This window comes from Pelobates fuscus, chromosome 2, assembly GCF_036172605.1.
Source record: "Pelobates fuscus isolate aPelFus1 chromosome 2, aPelFus1.pri, whole genome shotgun sequence".
Taxonomy (NCBI): domain Eukaryota; kingdom Metazoa; phylum Chordata; class Amphibia; order Anura; family Pelobatidae; genus Pelobates; species Pelobates fuscus.
In genome coordinates, this window is record NC_086318.1 from 356,070,452 (window position 1) to 356,096,286 (window position 25,835).

The window sequence follows — 25,835 nt, forward strand, 5'->3', positions numbered from 1 at the left end:
CCGCCCCCTATTCGTCATCATTGAGTAAACTTTGACCCTGTACCTCACAATCAGCAGACACATTCCAGCCAATCAGCAGCAGACCCTCCCTCCCAGGCCCTCCCTATGTTCGCCGGCGAACTGTTCGGGACATCTCTACTAGACAGTGTATGTGTGTGTATGTATTTGTGTATATATATATACTTAAATCATATATATATATGATCTAAGTATATATATATATATTTTTTTTTTTAACACTGATTTAATTAATTTTAATTTATTTCCAGCCACCAGGGGGGACTAACTGTCATTACAGTTAGTCCCCCTGCTGGCAATACCTGAGCCAGCTATCCCTGCCATGTGATTGTGAGGTCCTCGCAAGGACCTCACTCTCACATGGCCGGGGGGTGTCGGAAGAGGACGGATGTGCCGCGGGGGGCTCCCTGGGAGTCCCCCCAACCGCGATCGCCGGCGTGGGATTGCCGTTGATCGGGTAAGTAAGAACAATTACGCCCGGCTGCGTTTAGAGCCGCTTAAAATAGGGCGTAATTGTACGCCCTCCAGTCTTAAGGGGTTAATATATAGATACTTAAATTTTAAACCGGGTATCTTCTCTTGAACTTGGGTCCTGCTATCTCCACAAGTGATACATTCTCCTTGCCTCATAGTATTTTATGATATTGGGAACCCCAAGATCCCACCCTATCTGCTCTCTTCATTAAGTGGGAAGCTGCAATTCTTGGTCTCGTTTTGCCTCCAAATATAACTCATAAAGAGACTATGTATTTGTTTAAGTTTCCATTGTGGTATAGTTAAATGATTACTATAGTCCCCCTAATAAATAAATCTGAGTGCTTTTAAATGTGTAAACTTACCTCCGTTCCAGTGCAAAGATCCTCGGCAGGCCACGCCCCCTTTTTCATCAAAATTACGAAATAGCAGGGCTCAATCAGATGCTTCTCTTAGAGAAGCGTCATCGGTATGTGGTGCGCATGCGCAACTTCACGCTGCACCAATCTCATTGTTCTTCATAGAGCGGCATTGAAATCTATGCATTCACGTTCACGAGCTGAGCTAACTGACCACTCAGCCCGCTGTCTATGCCCGCCCCCCTCCAGCGCAACCTTCCTAAGCCAAAAGTTTGTGTGTGCATAGAAACACTATATATAGAGATATTTTGTATACAAACATCCAATTTTTAAATATTGTAAACATACACACACTCTTTCTATCCATCTATCCATCCCTCTCTATCTATCCCTCTCTATCCATCCCTCTCTATCCATCCCTCTCTATCCATCCCTCTCTATCCATCCCTCTCTATCCATCCCTCTCTATCCATCCCTCTCTATCCATCCCTCTCTATCCATCCCTCTCTCTCCCTCCATCTCTCTCTCTCCCTCCATCCCTCTCTATCCATCCATCCATCCCTCTCTATCCATCCATCCCTCTCTATCTATCCATCCCTCTCTATCTATCCCTCTCTATCCATCCCTCTCTATCCATCCCTCTCTATCCATCCCTCTCTCTCCCTCCATCTCTCCCTCCATCCCTCTCTATCCATCCATCCATCCCTCTCTATCTATCCATCCCTCTCTATCTATCCATCCCTCTCTATCTATCCATCCCTCTCCATCCATCTCTCTCCATCCATCCCTTTCCAATGTGTCTCTTGTATAAATCCCACCGTTACGTGTTTTTTTTTCTCATGTAATCTTACAATAAGTGGTGTTTTTTTTTATCTGTGTTTATCCCCTTAACATTTAGTGTTGCAATTATAAATTTGTCATCCATATTCTTTTAGCCCAAATACCCAACATCTTCTCTGATAGACCATTGGCCACCCACACAAACACTTAACAAACAACGAGCATCGTTAGAATACTAAGACTCACTTAATCTGGGGAGGTGCTGGCCACAACCCCTCATTGTAGACAACAAGTTCCCAGATGAGTGTCCTGCCCCACAACCCTGGTTGGACACTACTTTGCGCTCTACTTTTACGAGCAGAAAAAATGTTGAAATGTTTTTTATGTTTTAACAGTGTTATTTCAATCCATACTGAAATAATTGTTTAACCCACTTACTTGGGGAACAAAAAGGCCTCCCTTTCACAGGTGCCTCATTCCAGGTCCCTATTTAACCTTGTACTACAGAGAGCCCCAGATTAAATTTGTATTCCCCAAGTAAGTGGGGTAATCTCATAAGATTAGACATTAGGTTGTTAGAGTAGGACCTGCCAAAATAGAGATTGTAGCCGTATTAGTCCAGTGATGTAGATGTAAAAAACAGATACAATTTGTATCTTGTAATACCTTTTTTATTGGACTAACAGAATTTTTTCATGACAAGCTTTCGGGAGAACCTCCCTTCAGACGTAAGAAAGGGAGGTTCTCCCGAAAGCTTGTCATGAAAAAATGCTTTTAGCCCAATAAAAAAGGTATTACAAGATACAAATTTGATCTGTTTTTTACATATATATATATATATATATATATATATATATATATATATATATGTGTGTGTGTAAATATTACATAAGTAAAAAAAATAGTAAAATATGAATGAGCTAAAACATATGACAATGTTAAACTAATTTACATTTGTTCTGGAAACTATTTTATAACTATCCCTTTTGTTGCTGACTCAGATTGTAGATAGCGCCATCATGCCTCAATGGCAGAAAAAGGAACTGCAAGCAGGTCTGAAAGCTTTGCAGCGTTCTACTAACACGGTCATTCGCAAGCTGGAAATTAAACAGGTAATATCTGAAGGCAGGATTTCTTCATCTCAGTCAGGATTCATTTCTTCTTTAAACTGTCCAAGAAATGATTCTGTTGTCAGGTATATGTAAATAATACTCATTCATTTATAAGAATGCCAAACCTGTAGTCCTTTTTATAATTTAGACTTCTTGGTTTGCTTTTGTGATGAGCCATGATTATAAATAAGCTCTGCAGAGCCAGGCAGTATTTTCTTAGCTCTGCATGTCCATAGAGCATAGTAGATTTTTGCAAATTTCTAAATAGCAGTGATAGATATTTGCTTATTAAACATGAATTGGGTTAATAAAGAGAAATAAAACAAAATTTTTTTTTTATTTTGTATAATGTAATTCCAGCAATTATAATCTAAAAGAATAAGAACATGATAGACTTTGCCTAAAAACTCATAATAGAACCTATCAATAATACAAGTGAATTGATATGTCTAACTTTACACAGGTATACAAAATAAACATACTTGTCTCATTTCTTAGTAATTTACTTGATACATACATAATCTACTAAAATGAATGTATTACATGGTACAGTCCGTGCATTTATTTTCTATTGCAGAAATAAATAAAGAGAAAGAGGGACATTTATCTCATTATCCATATGTATAATTTCAAATAATGCATGACTCAATTCATACGCTCCTTTTACAAAAATGTTTTACATTCAGTAGAGAAATAGAATAGAGACCTTAATCTCATATTTTCTTAATTTACCTGTTCGTATATAGAATCTCAAATGTATGGCTTAAATAGTACGTACCTCAAAAATATGTTCCATGTAAGTTTCTAATTTGTTTTTCTCAATGGGAGGCCAATTATTTTTGGCCTATCACTGAGACCCAGCTCATTAAAGCCAGGGCTGAAGGGTGAAACAGAGGAGGTAGGTGCCATCTGGAGCACTTTTGGGTTAAACCATTTGTAAACGGTTTAACCTCTTACGATAAGACAGTGCTCAGGACTTCCACACACCTTAACATTTAATTGCTTTCACAGGCCAAATGATTAAACACTCCTTACTAACAGGTCCTCAATAACAGACTCCATCAAAGAAAAGCTTTATCCTGTATTTTGAACTAGGAGAAGCATTTTGTAACTTGTTTGTGGTTAGAATACGTGTATGCATATATGTATATAAAATAACATAGCATTGAAGAACAATAATAATAATAACACACCAAATATACACTGAACAAAATTATAAATGCAACACTTTTGTTTTTGCCCCCATTTTTCATGAGCTGAACTCAAAGATCTAAGACTTTTTCTATGTACACAATAGGCCTATTTCTCAGAAATATTGTTCACAAGTCTGTCTAAATCTGTGTTAGTCAACACTTCTCCTTTGCCGAGATAATCCATCCACCTCACAGGTGTGGCATATCAAGATGCTGATTAGACAGCATGATTATTGCACTGGTGTGCTTTATGCTGGCCACAATAAAAGGCCTCTCTAAAATGCGCAGTTTTACTGTATTGAGGGAGACCGGGGGGTCCGAAAACCAGTCAGCATCTGGTGTGACTACCATTTGCCTCACGCAGTGCAACACATCTCCTTCGCATAGAGTTGATCAGGTTGTTGATTGTGGCCTGTGGAATGATGTTCCTCTCCTCTTCAGTGGCTGTGCAAAGTTGCTGGATATTGGCAGGACCTGGAACATGCTGTGGTATATGTTGATCCAGATCATCCCAAACATACTCAATGGGTGACATGTCCGGTGAGTATGCTGGCCATGCAAGAACTGGGATGTTTTCAGCTTCCAGGAATTGTGTACAGATCCTTGCAACATGGGGCCTTGCATTATCATGCTGCAACATGAGGTAATGGTCGTAGATGAATGGCACAACAATGGGCCTCAGGATCTCATCACGATATCTCTGTGCATTCAAAATGCCATCAATAAAATGCACCTGTGTTCGTTGTCCATAACATACGCCTGCCTATACCATAACCCCACTGCCACCATGGGTCACTTGATCCTCAACGTTGACCTCAGCAAACCGCTCACCCACACGCCATACACGCTGTCTGCCATTTGCCCTGTACAGTGAAAACCGGGATTCATCCGTGAAGAGAACACCTCTTCAAAGTGCCAGACACCATCGAATGTGAGCATTTTCCCACTCAAATCTGTTACGACGACGAACTGCAGGCAGGTCGAGACCCCGATGAGAACGACGTGCATACATATGAGCTTCTCTGAGACGGTTTCTGACAGTTTGTGCAAAAATTCTTTGGTTATGCAAACCAATTGTTGCAGCAGCTGTTCGGGTGGCTGGTCTCAAACGATCTTGGAGGTGAAGATGCTGGATGTGGAGGTCTTAGGCTGGTGTGGTTACACGTGGTCTGCGGTTGTGAAGCCGGTTGGATGTACTGCCAAATTCTCTGAAATGCCTTTTGGAGATGAATTATGGTAGAGAAATTAACATTCGATTCACGGGCAACCGCTCTGGTGGACATTCCTGCAGTCAGCATGCCAATTGCACACTCCCTCAAAACTTGCGACATCTGTGGCATTGTGCGGTGTGATAAAACTGCACATTTTAAAATTGCCTTTTATTGTGGCCAGCCTAAGGCACACCTGTGCAATAATCATGCTGTCTAATCAGCATCTTGATATGTCACACCTGTGAGGTGGATGGATGATCTCAGCAAAGGAGAAGTGCTCACTAACACAGATTTAGACAGATTTGTGAACAATATTTGAGAGAAAATAGGCCTTTTGTGTACATATAAATAGTCTTAGATCTTTGAGCTTAGCTCATGAAAAATAGGGGCAAAAACAAAAGTGTTGCGTTTATAATTTTGTACAGTGTATAATAAAAATGCAACATTCTACATATACTAAAAAGCAAAGACAGATGAAAACAGTGATTATTTGGCTGCACTAATACTGACATTATGCAAATGGTCACATTTCTGGTCGACTAACGGCAGGCACTGTAGGGTTGTCAAAACTATATATTGCATGTCATCCTATTAATAAGATGTTTGCTTAAATGTGTTTGAAACCATGACTTAAAACAAATTAAAATAAGGATGAAATAGCCATATTTTAAAGTGAGTATTGTGATGTAAATAGGCAGTAGTGTATTTTTTATAGATTATAAAACAGAACATTTTGAAAAAAACTGTAATTTTCTTTTCCTTGCTAATCACTAATGGGTTAAGATCCTTCCTCTCAGCTGCTATGACATGAATATTCAAATTCAATTAAAGATACAAAAGGTCACATCTTCCTATTACCCTTAGTGATGAACCCAAGTTAATCCAGAAAGGGAGGGATTGCTGGTGCTGGATATTACCCAGGAAAAGTAAATTACGATATTTTCAAGATTTTCTGTTTTCCTGGCTAATCCATGTCCGCATCACTAATGGGACTTCCAGAGTTCAAAAAAGAGTGGGAAATAATTACCAAGTCAGGAATGGGTATATGCTATTAAATTTGCCTTTTGTGAATAGACGCTTTTCTGGTCTTTGCCATTCTGTTTCTATCAGTTCTTTAACAGAAGAATGAACCGGGACAGATGTTTAGTTTCTCCACAATCTTTAGGAACATATCTCTAATGAGAGAGATGAGTGTATTCACTGTCTCCCCATCCAGATTATATGGGTATTCCCGAGTATCGTCATAATCTGATGAGTCAGATTAGAGATTTCTATATCTGACTGGGAACTAACCTTGGTCTTTTATTTTTCTTTGAGGAATGACTTATAGAAGTCGCCTCCTTAATTCCAGCAGCCACAGCTTTAGATATAATTTCAGCCAGTCACGAACTGGGAACCTCAGCCAAAGTAGCGATAATGCGAAAGCAATATTTGTAAAAGTTGTCTTATTTTCTCCGTGGACACTCCTTTTTTCTCAGGTGGTTTTGGGCTGCAATATACATATATGTCCGTAGTAAGAATATATATAGGTTTGTATATATATGTTTGTATATATATATATATATATATATGTATGTGTATATATATCAGGGCCACCTAAAGGATCACTATAGGGTCAGGAACACAAACATGTATTCCTGACCCTATAGTGTTAATACCACCATCTAGCCCCCCTGGGCCCCTCATGCCTCCATAAATATAGTAAAAATCTTACTGTATTCAAGCCTGAAGCTGTAAATCTGCATGCTGTTAGACTCAGAAAAACAAGCAGTCTGCTGACATGTGGTAGCCTGATCCAATCACAGTGCTTCCCAAGGGATTGGCTGAGACTGACAAAGAGGCAGATCAGGGGCAGAGCCAGCAATTGCCCCGTTGATCCCCCCCCCTCCCTCCCCGGCCACGGCGGTGCAGCTCAGCTCATGACTGGGATCTGGGACAGACTCTTAAAATGTGGGACTGTCCCGGGTTATCTGGGACATGTGTGCACCCTACCGTCGACCTATGGCTGTGTGCTTACAGAGAGGGCTCGGCATGCCATAGGTTCGCCATCGCTGCTCTAGGGGGTGCATATTGAAAAACGTATGGCAAGGTGAATAAAATATAGAGCTGCCTAACAGGAGGACAGGAAAAAATACTAATGGTAATAAATGAGGTGTGATCTTTTTTATCATCAATTTAATTTGAGTATTTCTGTCCTAGCAGCTGAGAGGGAGGAACTTAACCCATTAGTGATGCTGACATGCGATTATTGAGTGCAGAATGTGAGTGCTTGTAGTTATAACACTGTTCTTGTCCTCTCTGCAGGCTGCAGAAAAAGCTCAGAGCCTCTTGGTAAAGCATGCTAATCAGCCACTCATCGTAACCACAGTATCCGTGGAGTCTCTCTCTGTAAGTTAATTATACTTTGACCAGAATTTAGTATACATGTTATAGGTTTACAATCGCCATTATAAACAGCTGGGTTGCAAAACCTTGTTTCCTATATTTCCATTGTGTGCAACAAAAATAGAATGACAGGGAACTTTTACTATTATTTGTGATTTATGTGGAGTTTATTCACCAATCTCTAAATTGTAGAGAAATTAAATGTGAATTGCATCATTCATGCAAAAATAGGAAAGCTGTGACTACAGCAAAGTTTACGTTTAATTTCAAGATAAGCTTATGTTTACCTAATTATGATGTTCATTTTTTGATTTGCTACAATTTATACCAGAGACTTACGCCCTATTTGGCGTGTACCTTTTGGATTCAAGAACAAGTCAGCGTTTAGTGATTACACCCCTCTGTCTAGTACAGGGAATTGCTGAAATGGTAAGTGGTTCAGAAAGGCAAGATTAAAAGTAAGAGGAGAGGTTGGGTATGAAGAAGGAGGGTGAAGAGAAGAAAATGTATATGTCATCTGCAAAAGAATGAGAATTGAAGCAATGAGAGTAAATTAGTCTTGCCAGGGGGCAGTGTACAGAGGGAAGACAAGGGGGTCAAAGAATGAGCCTTGCAGTACAACAACTGAAAGAGAGATGGATGGTGTGTACTGTTGAATGAGACCAAAAATATAGGATGAGAATCCAGTATCAGTAATGCCAAGGGTTGTGAGGGTAGACAGAACGGTAGGATGAACAACTGTATTAAACACAGCAGAGAGATCAAGGAGAATGAAAATGGAACCGATCTTATAATTCTGAGATTGTGCAAAGATTGGGCAAGAAAGGCAAGAAAGGAAGATTGTTTGGCAGCTAGTAAATAGGCTAAGATTGAGGAATGTTTTTTTGAGAAGCGGAGTTACAACTGCCATTTTGAAGGAATCGAGATAACATCCAGAAGAGAGAGACTGAATATGGAGGACAAATAGGATAGAGTAACAGGAAGGAGGGAATGTACGAGAGAATGCGGGAATGGTTCTCCAGTAGAGCAGGATTGTTTTCTGAAAGTATGAAAATCATTGATGTTGTGAAATCCGAGAAGGTAACTCAGTAAGTAGAGGGAGAGGATATAGGTGTACTTTGGGTAGCAAAGGTTGGAATAGCTGAGATTTTGTTTGTAAAGTGCACAGCTATACCAGATGCTATAAGGGGGATGCTGAAAAAGGGGATGGTCAGAGAAGGTTGTTCAAAGAAGCAGAAGGATGATGTGGATAAGGGGAAACAGTGGTAGTTAATTGTAGTAGGTATTTTTACAAACCTTAACAGAGTTAGAATATTGCTTACACTAAGAAGAGAATAGTGGTACGGCAGATGGAGAGAGTGAGGACTTCCAGGAATGGTCAGAAGAACATAAAGTGCCTTGACGTCATTGTTGAGCTAGGGAGATGATTTGGTTGAAGAGCAAATGTATTGAGAGATGAATAGAGTGAATTGTTAAAAGAGGAAAGTGTAGCGTTAGGTGAGAGAGCAGAATAGGATGGAAGGGGGAGGTTGTGACGATAGACCATGGAAGCTAGTGTTGTGGGGTCAACCAAACTAAGCTTTCTACATGGAATGTGGGCAGCTTGAGAAGGTGCAGAATAGGTAAAAGGGATTGGGATAGAAATATAGATAAGTGATGATCATCAGGTGAAATGTGCATGTTAGAGGGTATGACCGCATGATAGCCAAGATTTAAATGTGGTCAAGGGTTCCACTATGGATGTGTGTTTGGGGACACATTTCTGCTGCTCTGTCCTGAAATACATAGAAGCAATGTTTTAATTCACTTTAATGGCTGAAAGGAAGGTTAAACTGGGTTAGATAAGCATAATCAATTAACCAGAAACACAGCAGACATAAGTATATAAGACCAATAAAAGAGTAATTATTTTTGTGACTGGATAGCCACATTGCTTAGTAGTAATCTGAGTAATATTAAAATTAATATGTTAAATGAAGATTATTGCATAACAAGCAAACAAATTGGCCATAAAAAGATGCAAAAGGATGAAACTAATCAGCTAAATGTTACACCAGAGTATACAAATAGAATAGTTGCATGAAAGTATTGCTAGTTGATAGTGCATTAGTTTCTTCCCATACCTTGGTAGTTTCTTAAATGAAAGAGTGATGGGCAAATCTGTGCCGTTCTGTGCTTGGTAGTTTCTTAAATTAACAAAGACTGAGGAGCAAAATTGTACAGGTCTGTGCTTGGTAGTTTCTAAAATTAACACAGTCTGAGGTAAATTTCTACAGGTCTTGGTAGTTTCCTAAATTAACAGTGTGAGGGGCTAATTTATATAGTACTGTGCTTGGTAGTTTTCATCAGAAAATAGTTTAGTATTGCTTTGACCAAGATTTTAAACACATAGGAAGAGATTAAACACTCTTAATATGAGGATAACCTCCCTAAATCCTTTATGCGGTTTATATAATGTTCTGGATAACTGTCTGAGGTGACATTGAGGTAGATTTCAAATTCTATCCATCTTGTCTGCATTTTGCATTAATGTCCAACGATTACCTACACTTTGTTTGTTTTCACAGACCTTTAGTATGGTCACCTACAATTGACATATTTACGGTAGTCACCAACAATTTCACAGAGAATGAACCCCCAGTCCTAATCTTTTACCTTGTGTGCCCTCTAGGTTCTAGTTAAGGTGGTTAATCACATATGCGATAAGTCCCCAGGATCTGCAGTGATGCTTCTCAGCCAACAGCATGCAGACAAGGTGTTCTGTGCATGCCAAGTTCCAAAGGTAAAGCTCTCTTATCATGTCTGCAAAACTGTGTCAAGAATGCACAACAGTGACATACCAGCTTCTTTGTGTGTCTCTGCAGATGTAACATAATTATAAAATGTTTATTACTGGAAAATAGTGGCATTGAGATTTTGGAGATGTCATAAATCATGAGACCAACGTGGTATAATATATCTAAAAATCTTAGGGAGAGAGAGAGAGAGAGATATATTTATAGGATATAACCTCACAAAGAGCCTCCCTCATGCAATACCCCAAGCATCCCCATAACACAAGCAGAATACGGCAACATACAGACACATCAATTTAAAAAAAAATAGGATCCGCACACCAAGAGACTTCAAAGTTTTGTTTTGGCTTAGTACTACTAAAAGGTTTCTTACCCCTGGTATAGATTGTACCCCTGCGCTCTCACTGCTCAATTCTCTGCTATTTAGGAGTTATATCACTTTTGTTTCTGTTTATGCAAACCTAGTTACACCTACCCTGGCTGTTACTCGCACAGCCTACATTAAAAAATGGTTTCATTTTCAACCAGATGTAACTGCACAGTGTGTTTACATTAGAATTTATCTCCTGCTCTGTTAATTGAAATTTAATCACACACGGAAGGCTCCTGAAGACTTTAGCTAAATTAAACAGACTGTCTAATAAAGGCAGTTTATGCATTAGATCTCTCTTTATAGGAAGTATGTAGTGAGACTGTGTAGATCACGCACGGGCAAGGTGTGACTGGGGCTGCATTAAGAAAGTCTGTAAAAGTGCTCTCTTTCAAAAAAAGAGATGACCGCATTTGAACTTCGCTCACGTGACAATTCATATATAGCAAAATCATATGTGCAATATAGAAACTTTAGTGGCATAAAAACATTACTTTATATTAAAATAGAAGCACCATTCCTTTCCACAGTAGACAAGAAATTAATCAATATTTTATGTTGTGTATATTCTTTGTATTTTATATTTTTTTAAATTATGAAATACTCCAAAAAATAATTTCATAAATTTAAAATATATTTGTATATACCCTAAATTGTAAACCAAATTCTTCAGAAGAGTCGGGATATACATTGATCCCAACTAGTACTCTCACTCTCCCAGTCATTTTAAGGTGATTTTAAAAGGTTACTCCAAGCACCATTATCACTTCATTTACTTGAAGTGGTCTTGGTGTCTTTAGTCTGTATGTGGAGCATTTTGCTTTGAAATGCTGCACGTAAAGAGATTGACCAATAAGCAGCCAGTGGTGTAACTCCACCTCCGGCAGTATCATTAGCCAGCTTAGAACAAAGTTTAGGGCTGGTTAATGTCAATTCTGTGCAAAATTGTCATCTGACACCAGTATGCATAGCATGCTGGTATCCAGACAGCCAATGGTGGCATGGCCTTCAGCTATGTGCCACCCCTGTCTATCTACCCTCCCCCTCCAGCAAGGGAGAGTGACATAAGGAGAATAAGGCTGCCTTCTCGGTGCTGGACTCCTCCCAATAAGTTAAACAATACTTCACAAAAAAATGATCCGCACTCGTAGGTAATCCCAAACAATGTGAAAGAAAAAATTCATAGAAAAATGCACATTATTTATATAAAAAAACAAGTACAGATGGCATAATGCTGTGACACCAATCCTCATATGTGCTAAAGTGGTCCAAACATATAAGCTGAAAATATAATATTACGTAAATAATACAATTGAAAAAAAATCAAAAAAAGAAGGAAAAGAATACCAGAAAGCAGGACCACGCAGAGATGTTGGACAGGGGAGCGACAACCCAGAAAAACGTTAGTGAAGCCCTGGACGTGTTTCGCACCCTTTCTGGTGCTTTCTCAACTTGGGCATTATATAAGACACTCCCAGCTTAAATGGGTGAAACCGCCGTTTAGTTGATCTTCACCCTTTCAGAGACACAGGCTCTATTGCAGTAGACCGCCAAACTCCCGAACGGAGTGCAAGGGAATGCAGTAAATCCACGAACACAGAATCAGCCGAACTCCTTCCACGGCTAAAACAGGCGCAATAAAAACTTCCAAGTATCAATCCCCCCAAACACGAGACCAAGCTCTGTCTTGAGGGTAAAATAGGAATCTGCTTTAATGAGGGCTACCTGCCCGGTATTTATGCAGGTCTCCCACCTGGTGGACACTCCCCTAGGGGACCAGATGGAAGACTGGGACACATAATGTACAGTAGCCAATCACAGTGGCTCAGGTATAAACCCTCCCCTTTATACAAGTAAATCCCTCCTCTCTATCCTGGAGATAATTGGGAAGAAATCCAATTATCTCCAGGGATAGAGGCAAACCACCATCTTACATGGTACATTAAAAACACATAAAAATAAATAATTGTAGGAATACCGAATACATTGGATTCGTGTAACGTATCCCCAGATAGCCTGGATCTGAGCGCATATTACTACCGAATAGCGCTCAGACCCAATGCACACAGTTCAATCGCCATGGAGTCAAAGTCTTTCACATGTCTTTCGGTATACGATTGACTCCATGGGATGGCTATCTGGGTTAAGTCCATTCGTATCATCCAAAGTCCTGAACGGACCGGTGTTCGTTTGCCTGACGATAAAGAGGGCGATCGGCAGTTTCAGCAGTGTTCGGTAGGAAAAAGTGTCCGTTTATAGTTCCATAAGTTTATCGTCGAACACCGCTGTTCATTCGCATGTTTAAAATGGCCCCGCCTCGTGGTCGGCATACGAACGACAACCACCCGGCATACGGTTAGAATGACGAGGTGTCTGCGGTTAACCACAACGTTCTAATTGGGGCCAAGAGCTTAACCAGCAGCTCACTTCTCTTCTGGGTGGCCGTCCGTTCGGTAGTTTTGTTTGGTATAATCCTGCAATAAACGAACAGGCACATACGGGCAGGTAATTCCACGAATGGAGATAAAACAGACAAACTAGCAATAGTAGTTATACAGATGGATCTGTCACACAAAGGAATTCCTAACTGTATATATAAGTATATAAAGGAAGTGAATGCAAGAAAAGGCTGATCTATCAAGAATCATTCTCTCAAAACAAGGTGTACAAAGAAGACACCATACTTTAATCCCCAATCCTAGAAGTGAAGCAAACACCTCCTCCAAAAGAAATTCTTAAAGAAACCCCATCAATGTTATGTATAGCATAACGAAAAAATTATTGAAATCAAAAAGAACATGAGAACAGCAAGTAGAGAATAGATTTAACTGACATATGCTTTTGTATAAGAAAGAAGTAACTAGTAACAGGCTAACCTCGGGTTTCATTAGGTACCTGGGGCACTCCCCTGTCAAGTGGGGCCAGAATTAGTGGCCCCATGCTCACAGGTGAACTGTATGCAGCAATGAAAGTGAGAGCTTCACTCAGCCAGCACTTTAAATGGACATTTAAATCTCCTGATGCTACTACTTGGCGTGAACAGGGTTAAATCTGCTTTCCAATCCATCTAGATACAGTTTCTGTGATTTTTCCTTTCGGGACAAGCACTACCAGTTCATCTCACTGCCCTTGTGGCCAGCCGCAGGTCTCAGAATGTTTACTTTGGTTGCCTGCTGGCACTGGTTTGTACCTGTCAGGGATCTTACCTGGAGTGGGAGTCCGGCAGGCAGAGTTAAGGCACCCTTTGCAATTCGGCACAGACCGAGGGGACTCAGGACAGAAATCCCCAAGGGTGTGACACAGTGCACTGGGGCTGAAATAACCAGTGCTTCCTGGAACGCAGTACAGACAAGGGAAATCCAGAAGAGTAGTCGGTAACAGAATCAGAAGTCAGGGCTGGCGACAATCAGGCGAAAACAGTAGACGAGCAGGAGATCAAAACCAGGAGTCAGACAAACAGCAGTGAAACCAAACGGAACAGGAAACACGATCTGACCACGAGGACCAGACTTGCGGGGTTTAAATAGGAAGACAATAATCATGGAACCAGGAACAGGTGTGCAAATCCCAGGCAAACAGGCTCAGACTACAGGATACCAAGGACATGTAGAAACAGTCAAAGATGCGTGGAGCCCAATGTAAGGATCCTGACTGGGATGCAGGCAACTCAGGTTCAATCCCAGCCAGACCCAAATACACAATATTGTGTAAAACCCAATGATGATCCTGACAGTACCAGAGGAATTGTGGCAGCCCTCTGCCTTAATCATATCCTGGTACAAACGGTTTCCTAGGATCTTGCAGCCCTCCTCACTTACCTTCCGGTCTCTCTGGTGCACCACTTGGCGCATCAAACATTCCCAGAACCCTGTTTCCATAAACACGGTGTCCTTTCTGGGGACCATTGTGAGTTTGCTAGAAATGTAGCTCTTTCTGCCAGAAGTGTGGTTGAGGAAGCTATGGTCTGCCTGCCTGCTTTGCATGTTTTCTTGGAGGTGTTGGGCTAGATGGTGGTATCACCAGATGCAGGATGCTGACGCCTCAATTAGGGTCTTTCAACAAAAGCATATCGTCTGCGTCCATGGTAAGCGTGTTAAGGCCCGATATGTCAAAATTCTGGTGGACCGTCTAAAGCAGGGGTTCCAGTGTTGGTACAAACAGTAGGGGTGATAAGGTGATAAGGGACACCCTTGTCTGGTGTAATTTGTGATTGGGTAGGCGTCCCCGCTCATATAACCCCGCTCACCCACACCTGAGCCGTCGGAGTTGTATAAAGAGATTGTACGCCTCTACAGAACTTATCGCCTAAGCCTATCAACTGCAGCACAAGGTGCAGAAATTGCCAGTCCACCCATTTAAAAGCTTTCTCCACATCCACGGATAACGAGTAATGAAAGTTGTCAAGATTTAGCTAGATGGAAAGCATTTAATACTGTATGGTCTTTCCCTGGCCATTTGCCCCTGAATAAAACCGCTCTGGTTAGACCAGCCCCTGCACCACGCTCTCAAGCCTAGAAGCTATCATTTTTACATACAGCTTGACGTCTGCATTTAGCAATGGGTCAGTAGCTAGAGCAGACCTCTGGATCTTTACCCTCTTTAGGCTTGTCGTTATAGGTGCCGCAAGCGAATCTTAAGGGAATGACTGACTCTTGCTCTAAGATTGAATTGAACAGATTCAACAAACGAGGCATTTGGTATCCCTGAAGTTTTTATAATATTTAAGCGATAGCCCATTTGGGCCATGCGCTCTGCCAGTTTTAGATTTCTTAATGGCCGCCTGCAGCTCTTCCATTGTGAACTTTGCATCAAGTGCCCATGTTTTTGCCATGTCTTTGCTTGTCTTAAATAAAAACCACACTTAAAAAATAAAACGATATGCATAAAATCAGAATTTGCTGCCTTTAGAACTTGGAACGCACCACGGGCATTCATATAGTGTGAGAATTCCACTGCAATAGGGCCTAACAGTGCATTATCCTTGCGCTTGAATGGAGTGCAGACATGGCTCCATCTTAAATAGGCACCATTGGGCATATTACACAGTCTGGCATGGTGTAACCATTGCTTATTAATATTTCAGGATACATTTACATTGTACACTATGTGTTGTATTTTTTATTGTTCCACGATCTACATTTGTAGAAGAAACCACAGTATCTCTGTTTATAAGTATTTTTATTTATTTATTGTACTCATTATAAGGGTGCAATTCACATTGTGATTTGTCACACTGTGTATGTTTTGTTATTTACTGTATGTATTCCATGGAAAGGTGGAAACACTATATCCCCCCCTAATTTTGAATACAAAATTTGCGTACATTTCTGATGTCTTGTCATTACTGGGGATATTGTGATGGTGCAATGTCTCTTTAGGATAAAATAGTAAAAGTGTGAGGTGTACCCAAAATTTTAAAACCTTGGGTACATTTGGTAAGCAGTCAGTCTTGCTGGAGGTAAGAAGCAACATCCACAGGTATGAAATTCTGCAGGTGGTTTTTGAGGTGTACTCACTTTGACAGAATATAAATTCTGTAACAATGTCAGACTATTACAGTTTTATAAAACTAATATATTTTTATTTCTTCATTCTCTAGGACTTGGGTTTCAAAATGTCTGCTGCTGAGTGGGCCTCGTCTGTGTGCTTGGAAATGGGAGGTAACGCTGGGGGCTCAGACATTGTTGCTAAAGGAACAGGCACTAGCCAAAATCTGGACCACGTCATTAATTCATCTCTAAACTTTGCCCAGAGAACGCTCTAAATCACATTCTACACGCATGGGAAAAGGTGCTTTTTATATTTATCTCCGAGAAGAGAGTATTAATATTTAACTCTGAGAAATTAGACATCTGCAAGGCTGTGCTGGCTACAGCAGTAATCATAATGTCAGAAACAGTTAATACATATATTTTCTGGTACGGACTGTGTAGAAACCAAGATAGATTTTAAATAGTCATCTACCATTACAAAGACTGCTTTACTACCACAACTACTGTGTTGTTACTTGGACTGTGGATGAGATGGATGTGAAGATTATTTTATCACTCTGTTAAATATACAATATGGACACAGAAGACTGGTCTAATTTATACTGAAGGACTCTCTCTCCAGTAACAATGACTCCATATTTAATTTGGATATAGAGCGTGCAGATTTGTCATAAAGACATTAATAGGCTGGTTTCATTTCAGTGAAATATTTTTCACAAGCGTCTAAACTGCCAAGGTTAGCCATCAATGTTTTTAATGGTAGACCAGATTAATTTCTTGAAAATTTGCCAGATGGTGGGTTTTCCTTTTATTCAGTTGTGTTGACCAACGTTTCATGTAGATGGCTAAACAGTTATTAGAGAAACAAGTATTCATCCAGCTTCATTCTGTTTTCCTGTGTTACCTTTGGACTTGTTTTGATGTGAACCTCCAATGCGCAAGACCAAGACTGTGCTACATTCTTGTGCCATGGGATTCTGTGGATCTCTACCCTTTTTGATATTCTCATGAGAAGATGGAGTGTCAGCTTTTCTAAAGTGTAAGCAATATATACTTTGGTTTAACAGTTGGAATAAAGACCAATGTAAGTAATTACATCCATTTCATCAGTGTGAATTACAGGCTATTTACTCATATGTTGATATGAGGACATTAACTGACATATGTGCACAGCTTGCATGGTGCTAGGAGAAAACTTTGCATAAGTGACAAGGTGCAGCTGCAAACAATAAAACTACTTTATTGTATTCAACCATAATGCCATCAAACTTGTTTCAAAGAAAAAAAGATGTGTTCTGTTACAGATCTTGTTGAGAATGAGCTGTACGGAGAATCTGAGCAGGAGGTGTTCATGATCAGTGGCACAGAGGGATCTAAACAACAGGTGAAGCAGCCTGAGAGAGCATTAACAAATCATGTCTGTTCGGTCCATTCACAGAGTAATACTTAGATATCTGACGTTTCAAGAAAACAACTTACTCAAAACTTTGAAGAGCAGCAGAACTGAGTTTATTAAATTTTTTTCTATCCCTAGTTTCCTTGTATTATTATAAAAGTTAAATACAGATGACACGTACACATGCTTCAGTGGGTGATTCTCTTAATGATGCCATAATTTTCCTTCTTAATATTATATGTCTTAAGAATTTATTTTAAGAGTTCAAATAAAAAAAAAGATTAATAAATAGAAAGCCAACAAGCTACTTTGGCTTTCTATTTATTAATCTTTTTTTTTTCTTGTAGTACACGATAGCACAGATAGCAGGCAAGCAATGTATGGTCCCAGAGAGAGTTACACATCTGATTTCGTAAACTCAATTAGCACAGGGCAGTGTGAATGCAGTACCCCACTACTATAAACCGTTCATTAAAAATGTTACATTTTAAAATACTTACATTATCATTAGCAACTTCCTTAATTGGCAGGGCCACTCATTGACAGGCTGCCTGCCCCTCCCCGAGCCTTCAGGACAATGCATGAAGCACTGTTGAAGCATCCGCTGCATGGCCTTGGTACCCGTGGCACGGCCATAATGCATCTAATGATGTGCTTGTGCTGTATTGTGCATTCTCTACAGACAAAACACATTACAAATATATCTTGATTTCTAATTTTGCTTCTGTGCTAGGTATAAAAATATTGTCAGAGTTTAAAAAAAAGAACTGTCAGTGACAGTTTTCTCCCTAACACCAGCAAACGTTATAACCACATCTACTGGCTTAAATTAAAAAGCTAAATATGTTAATAAAAAACTAATTTACCTTTGCTGCATTTCGACGGTTTTTGTTTTTTCTGTGTTTTGTTCTTGGTGACTTCCTCAACTGATGCATCAAACAGAGAAACTCTATACATGGCATTTTCTTTAGCCGTGCTGTTCGCAAATGTGCCTTTTTTGTTTTGGCACTGCAATAGATACTTTGGCAAGTTTTGAATAATTTAAACGAAGTATTGGCGCAAAAAATAACTAGCTAGCCTCAATGGAGCTGCAGACGATGTGTCTCACGATTTCTGGCCAACCAGGTTGTTACCACAGCAACACTCTAAAACTGGCTGAGATCATGATACATTGTCAGCAGCTCTGCAACTGGAGTTGCTGCAAACAGATATCATGGCCATTGGACCACCACGGAATGGATTTCTTAAAAAAAAAAAAAAAGGTATTTTAGTGTGGGGAGGCTGCTTACCGAAACAGCCTCCAAACTTTGTAGTGTCACCCTAACCCACACCATTCCACACAATATCACCCCCACACACACACTGGCACCACTCTTACGTCCGCACATGCTGCCACCCCCAGCCCCCCCACCCCACACATACACACTGTCACCCCCATATATACAAATACACTGTCATCCCCCCACACACACTCTCACCCCCCTACACACTGTCACCCCCCACACATACACACGGTCACTCCCCTACACACTCTGTCAGCTCCCTACACCCAGCTACATTCATATTAACTACTCCTAATCCTGTCGCTCTCACCCTTTCGAACCATACCAAACTCATCTGCCCTCGCTCTGTCACACTCACACTATCACATTAATCTCACATCCTGTCACACTTAACTTTCCTCACATTGTCATTGTCACAATCACCTTCTCACCCATCATGACACTCGCCCCCCCTTCACCCTGCCACAATCACTCTATCTTAACACTTCCAATTCTGTCCTCCGTGCCAAATCTCCCCAACTCTGTAGCATTAACTCCCCTTAATCCTGTCACACTTCCTCCTGTTGTTTTATATCTCCCAACCCTTAGTGACTTGTCTTGTGCTATTTTTAACAATTTTTCTAATAAAAAAGAACATTGTAAAGGATACTGCCAAGTGGCATCTACACTTATCAGAAATTCATCCTTGGTTTTCGTAATTGTTGGACTGCAGACTAAGTCAGATCACACCACGGTTGATTCTTAAAGAGTTTGTTTGATAGGTACACCTATGCTTTGCAGGGGATAATCAAAATGCAAGATTCTGGGGCTGGGGCAATCACACACTGACTATATATGCTAGTTACAAATTTGAAATTAATAAAGCTTACGAATATCAATATTCAGGTATTGTACTAGAGGATTGGAGGAAGGCAGATGTCGTTCCTATATTTAAAAAGGGTTTAAAATCCTTGCCGGGAAATTATAGACCTGTGAACTTAACTTCTGTGACAAGGAAATTTGAAGGACTATTAAGGGATAATATTCAGGAATTCATTGGGAAGAACTTTGTTATTAGCAATAATCAGCATGGTTTTATGACACATTGGTCATGTCCAACTAACCTAATTGCATTCTACGAAGAAGTAAGTAGAAGCATAGATCAGGGTGTTACAGTGGATGTGATCTACTTGGATTTTGCCAAGGCATTTGATACGGTTCCTCACAATAGGTTAGTCTTCAAACTAAAAGAAATCTAGATGAATATTATTGTTCTTGGTAGAACATTGCCTTAAGGATAGAGTACAACGAGTTGTAATTAATGGTAAATTTTCAGGCTGGACAAAAGTGGTAAGTGGTGTCCCTCAGGGTTCTGTTTTGGGACCTCTTCTATTTAACATATTTATAAATGATCTTGAAATAGACATTGAAAGCCATGTGTCAGTGTTTGCAGATTACACAAAACTTTGTAAAGTAATAAAATGTGAGCAGGATATTGCTTTGCTGCAGAGGGATTTGGATAGATTGGGGGAATGGGCACTAAAATTGCAGATTAAATTTAATGTAGAGAAATGCAAAGTTATGCACTTCGGGGGCAAGAATGCACAAGTAACTTACACCCTAAATGGTAGTGAATTAGGGATAACCACACACGAGAGGGATTTGGGAATTGACAACAAATTATATAATAATGAAAGGAGGAGCACAACCAATACAAATGCAAAAAACTTTATTGTACAGGCTCACATATAACAGGTATCAACAAGGACATCATAGAATGACAATATACTGTTTTAGATCAAACCATGTGTTTGCTTGAGTATCTGCCCCCCTCCAGATTGCTTAAAATAGAAAGCGTGAACGCTGAGTAAATCACCACTGACACAAGTTCAGATAACTGAAAAAACTCTGGAATGTTTAATCAGGGGGGTGGCAAGCCCCTTATAAAGGCAGAAATACATCATATGCAAAATGCAAGATAACAGAGAGAATACATCTTTAATTGGTCAAGTGTCTTATCTAATGCACTTCCTCCAAAGAGTGATGTCGCCATCATCTCGTGATTTTTCTCCGGACGGAGATGCCATCTTGTTACACAAGGTGTTCAGTTGATGGGAAGGGGTGCTCAGCAGCCATTTTGAGTAAAAAAAAAACAAACAAAAAAACAGGTATACAAAGTAAATAGAGATTTTACCTACATTAATTTCTATCCATAACAATGCTTAAACATATCTACCCAATATGTAAGCAATGACTAGGATCAAAGAAAACAAGAGAAAATTATAATCTAAATAATCCACATTAAGTGGTATAACCACTGATACAAAAAAAAGCAATGTTATGATACCTTTATAAAATAGTGAACCAAAAAATACATACCAAACACAGACCCTATCAACGAACATGAGAAGAGGGTGAAGACATCAAACACAAAAATAGCCCCCAACGTTTCTGCGTTATCCGCCTTTATCAAGGGAGCATAAACAACAAATTAGGCAGCAATATAAAATGTCAATCTGCAGTTGCTAAGGCCAGTAAGGTTTTGACATGTATAAATAGAGGCATAAATTCTCGGGATGAAAATATAATTTTGCCTCTTTATAAATCACGGGTAAGACTACACCTTGAATATGCTGTGCAAATTTGGGCACCTGTTCTCAGGAAAGATATCATGGCACTAGAAAAAGTGCAGAGACGAGCTACCAAATTGATAAAAGGAATGGAGCATTTTAGTTACGAAGAAAGGTTAAAAATTTGAAATCTCTTTAGTTTGGAAAAATGGCACCTGAGAGGGGATATGATAACATTATACAAATATATTCGGGGCCAGTACAAACCATTATCTGGAAATCTATTCATAAACAGGGCTATACATAGGACACGAGGTCACGCATTTAGGCTGGAAGAAAGGAGATTTCATCTAAGGCAAAGAAAAGGGTTTTTTACAGTAAGAGTAATAAGGATATGGAATTCTCTTCCTGAAAAGGTGGGTTTATCAGAGTTCATACAGATGTTTAAACAGCAATTGGATAAATACTTGCAAAAACATAACATACAGGGATATAATTTCTAATTAGTGGGGTAATAGCTACTTGATCCAAGGAGACATCTGACTGCTATTTTGGGGTCAAGAAGGAATCTTTTCCCAGTTTGTTGCAAAATTGGTGATTCAGACTGGGTTTTTTGCCTTCTTTTGGATCAACAGCAAAAACATGCGAGGAAGGCTGAACTTGATGGACACAAGACTCTTTTCAGCTATGTAACTATGTAGTGGAGGGTATGTGCTGTAATTGGGGGTTAGAAAATATATTGGGGCGGATAGGGACTGTAGTTGGGGAGTTAGGAGCTGAATTGGGAGATGGCTGTAATTGGAGAAAGGGGCTGTAGTATAGGGGAGAGGAGCTGTAGTGGGGGATAGAGGTGTAAAAGGGGGAATAGGGGCTGTAGTGTGCGAAAACAGGCTGTAGTAGGAGGGTTGGAGGCTGCAGTAGGGAGATAGGGGCTGCATTTGGAGGGTAATAAGAGAATGTAGAAGTAGGGTTGGGGTCGTAACCTGGATAGTGGCTGCAGTGGGGGAATAGGAGCTACTTTTGGGTTAAAAGGGCTTTTAGGGGCTGTAGTAGTGTATAGGGGCAGCAATTGGGTTAGGGGTTGTAGTAGGGTATAGGGGCAGCAATTTGAGGGTTAGGGCAGGGCTTGACAAATTTGCTTGGAATCTGAGCCCGCTAACTAACAAAGCTCCATTTTCAGCAACAAAAATGCAATTCTTAAAGGGACACTATAGTTACCAGAACCACTACAGCTTAATGTAGTGGTTCTGGTGTCTATAGACTGTCCCTTCAAACAGTGGCGGAACTACCACGGTCGCTATGCTGCGACTATGAGCTGCCCGAAGGTGTGGGTCTGTCAGTGAGTCTGTGTCTGTGTGTGTGTGGGCCTTTCAGTATGTATGTGTGTCTGTCACTGAGTGTGTGTGTGTCTGTCACAAACTTTGGGGGTGGGTAAGAAACATGGAGCGGTTGGGGTGTGGGAGAGACACAGAGGGGCTAGGGGTGGGAGAAACAATTGGAGGGGCAAGGGGGTGAATGAGACATGTGGATGGACTGGGGGGGATGAGACACATGGGGGTCCCCAGTGCACTTTTCACACTGGGGCTCCGGTGGTTTCTAGTTTTACCTCTGCCTTCAGGCTTTTCAATGTAAACACTGCCATTTAAGAGAAAAGGCAGTGTTTATATTGCTGCCTAGTAACACCTCTAGTGGTCATCACTCAGACGGTCACTAGAGGTGCTTCCTGGGGCAGTGCTACACAGTGTGCAGCACCTACGTTCAGCCTCTCCACGCTCTGCATAGAGGTGCTGAATGTTCCCCATAGAGATGCATTGATTCAATGCATCTATATGAGGAGATGTTGATTAGTGCATGCGCAATAGCCTCCTACTGCTTTCCTGTGGGAAAAAAGTTAAGTAAAATCACTATTCCCATACTATCAAAGGGGACTTGTCACCTAACCGGACACACATATACTGACAGACACACAGACCCTGACAGACACACACTCAGAAATTATAGGGGCAGCATTTGGAAGGTTAGAAGCTGTAGTAGGGTATAAGGGCAGCAATTGGACGGTTTGAAGCTGTAGTATTGGGGCAGCCATTGAGGGGTTAGGGCTGTAGTAGGGTATAGGGGCAGCAATTGGGGGTAAGGGGCTATAGCAGGGTATGGGCACAGCAATTGGGGGATTAGATGCTGTAGTAGAGTATATGGGTAGCAATTGGGGGCTTAAGGGCAGAAATTGGTTGGTTAGAGGCTGTAGTAGACAGTAAGGGGCTGTAGTATGGATGGGCTAGGGGCTGTAGTAGTGGGTTTAGGGGCTCTAGTAGGAGTAGTTTAGTGGCCTTAAGTAGTGTGTTTAGGAGATGTAGTAGGGGGGGGTTAGGGGCTGTTGTAGTAAGGGGCTATAATAGTGGGTTTAGGGGCTGTAGGGGTAGTTTAGTGGCCTTAAGTACAGGGTTTAGGGGCTGTAGTGGTAAGGAGCTGAAGTAGGGAGTTTAGGGGCTGTAGTAAGGCGTTAAGGGCCTATATTAGGGCTAAGGTGCTGCAATTCCTCCCTCCCTGAGGCTTACCTTTGAGGGAGGGATCCAGGAAGGGGGAGGGATCACGTTCCTTGGTGATACCAGGTGCCTTGTGAGCACAGCAGAGCCTAATTCTGGAGGCAGAGCCACATGCAAGGGGGCAGAGCTTGACACTGCTATGGGCCTGCAGCTACATCGGGCCTGGGTCCAGTGGATGTATTGTCTGGTCTCAACCCCTGGCAGTTGTAGACCATGTGCACTGGGCTCCTGTGTTTTAGCATGCTGTGTGCAGGCTGTTGAGGGAGATCGTTTATATCCTCAACAGCCACAGAGTTCCCTGTATGGCCCGGAGGTCAGGCAGCACCAGCCCTTTATCTCCCTTGTTGGCTTCAGCCCATGGCTATCGCAACCCATTGGGCATTTGCCTGGTTTGCCGCGATGGTTTGCATACACACATTCAAACTCACAAAACATGCTTAAGTTTATCAGCAGTTATTTTTTTCTAGCTTTTATAAGTGTTTATTCATAAAACAATTTATGCACTTTATCTACAAATGCTATAATCTTTACATGTGTTGAATTATAACCAGAGGGGCAGGGTGCATGGGGGGTGGTACATGGGGGAGCAAAGTGTTGTTATTTCCCGTAACTCTGGTTACACCTCTGCATACAGTCACATGCACATAGTCGCATACAACATTGTCATACACAACAAAAATACACACTGTAATATATAGTCACAGGCACATAATCTCACGCACACACAGTCACATGCACACAGTGCCACACGCAGGCATACAGTTACACAAACACAAGTGTAGTAATAGGCACACAGTAACAGGCTCACAGTCACACATTTACAGGCACATATCCACATGCACAGACACAATTCCAGGCACGGTTCCACACACAGTTAAAGGAATACAGTCACATATACAAAAAAAAGGCACAGAGCCACACTGAAACACAACTAACTACTGGGTAAAGGTTAGTTTACTATGTCACACAGATTTACCTGCAAATGGGTTTGTGTTGCTTCCCATTATACTGTATGGGCAATGGGCATTCTCTTTAGCCAATCACCCTTGTCATTCCATAGAAAACATTGATAATCCCACTTAATCTCAATGTAAAAAATTGACACTGAGCTCGGAGAGTATGTCAGCAAAAGATTTACTTGATATGTCTAATAGTTTTGTCTCTAATTGAAATATCTTGTTTCCATTATTGTCTATGGGCACTCCTTTCACTTTCATTATTGTCTATGGGCATTCCACTGCCTTGTTAAAGTCTATGGGCATTCCAATCTGTCATTCCTTTTAGTATGTAATGTAGGTAATTGATAAACTGGTGCACCATTGGAGAGATCCACAATCATTATGAAGAAGTCCATGGATTCAATAGGATAGGCACATAAAATCCAGATTTATTGTTAACAGGAACACAAGCCTCCAAAGCAAAACTGTATAGCCCTCCCCTGTATTAGTGTTATACAAATATAAGGATATAGCACAGAAACCACACACGCACAGTATAATTATATCTGAATATATTTTATGAGCTACAATAATACATGTATGACTATTAAAGGAACACTCCAAACACATATTTTTTCATGAGTGTAACTCTTGCACTTACTGTACCTGTCCTGTATATTTATTAGCAATACATCAATTAAAATAAGTATATATTTGTCACACTTCCATATCTAACCTCGATCCCTTTTGTGTCAAGACATGCCTTATTGTCCCTTAAGGGGTTAACGCATTGCAGTAATGAATAAACAAAAGCATTGAGACACACACACATTGCTGATTTCTTCATAGCATTGCAGGAACAAGAGTATCCAGGAACAGGAAGTTAAAAAAGTCATTTTAAACTTCGTTTCACCAATTCAGCAGGAATCAGCAGCTC

General features: G+C 40.6%; 1 protein-coding gene across 1 annotated transcript in view; it reads left to right on the top strand.

Moving 5' to 3' along the window:
• LOC134587341 (alanine--tRNA ligase, mitochondrial-like) overlaps positions 1 to 16,598 on the top strand; it is a 64,058-nt gene extending 47,460 nt beyond the window's left edge. The window contains exons 19-22 of the mRNA XM_063443641.1: positions 2,633 to 2,743; positions 7,452 to 7,535; positions 10,204 to 10,314; positions 16,297 to 16,598. Coding sequence (XP_063299711.1) covers positions 2,633 to 2,743; positions 7,452 to 7,535; positions 10,204 to 10,314; positions 16,297 to 16,461 — 471 coding nt within the window. The 3' untranslated portion in view covers positions 16,462 to 16,598. The remainder of the gene's footprint in view (positions 1 to 2,632; positions 2,744 to 7,451; positions 7,536 to 10,203; positions 10,315 to 16,296) is intronic.
• The last annotated feature ends 9,237 nt before the right edge of the window (positions 16,599 to 25,835 follow it).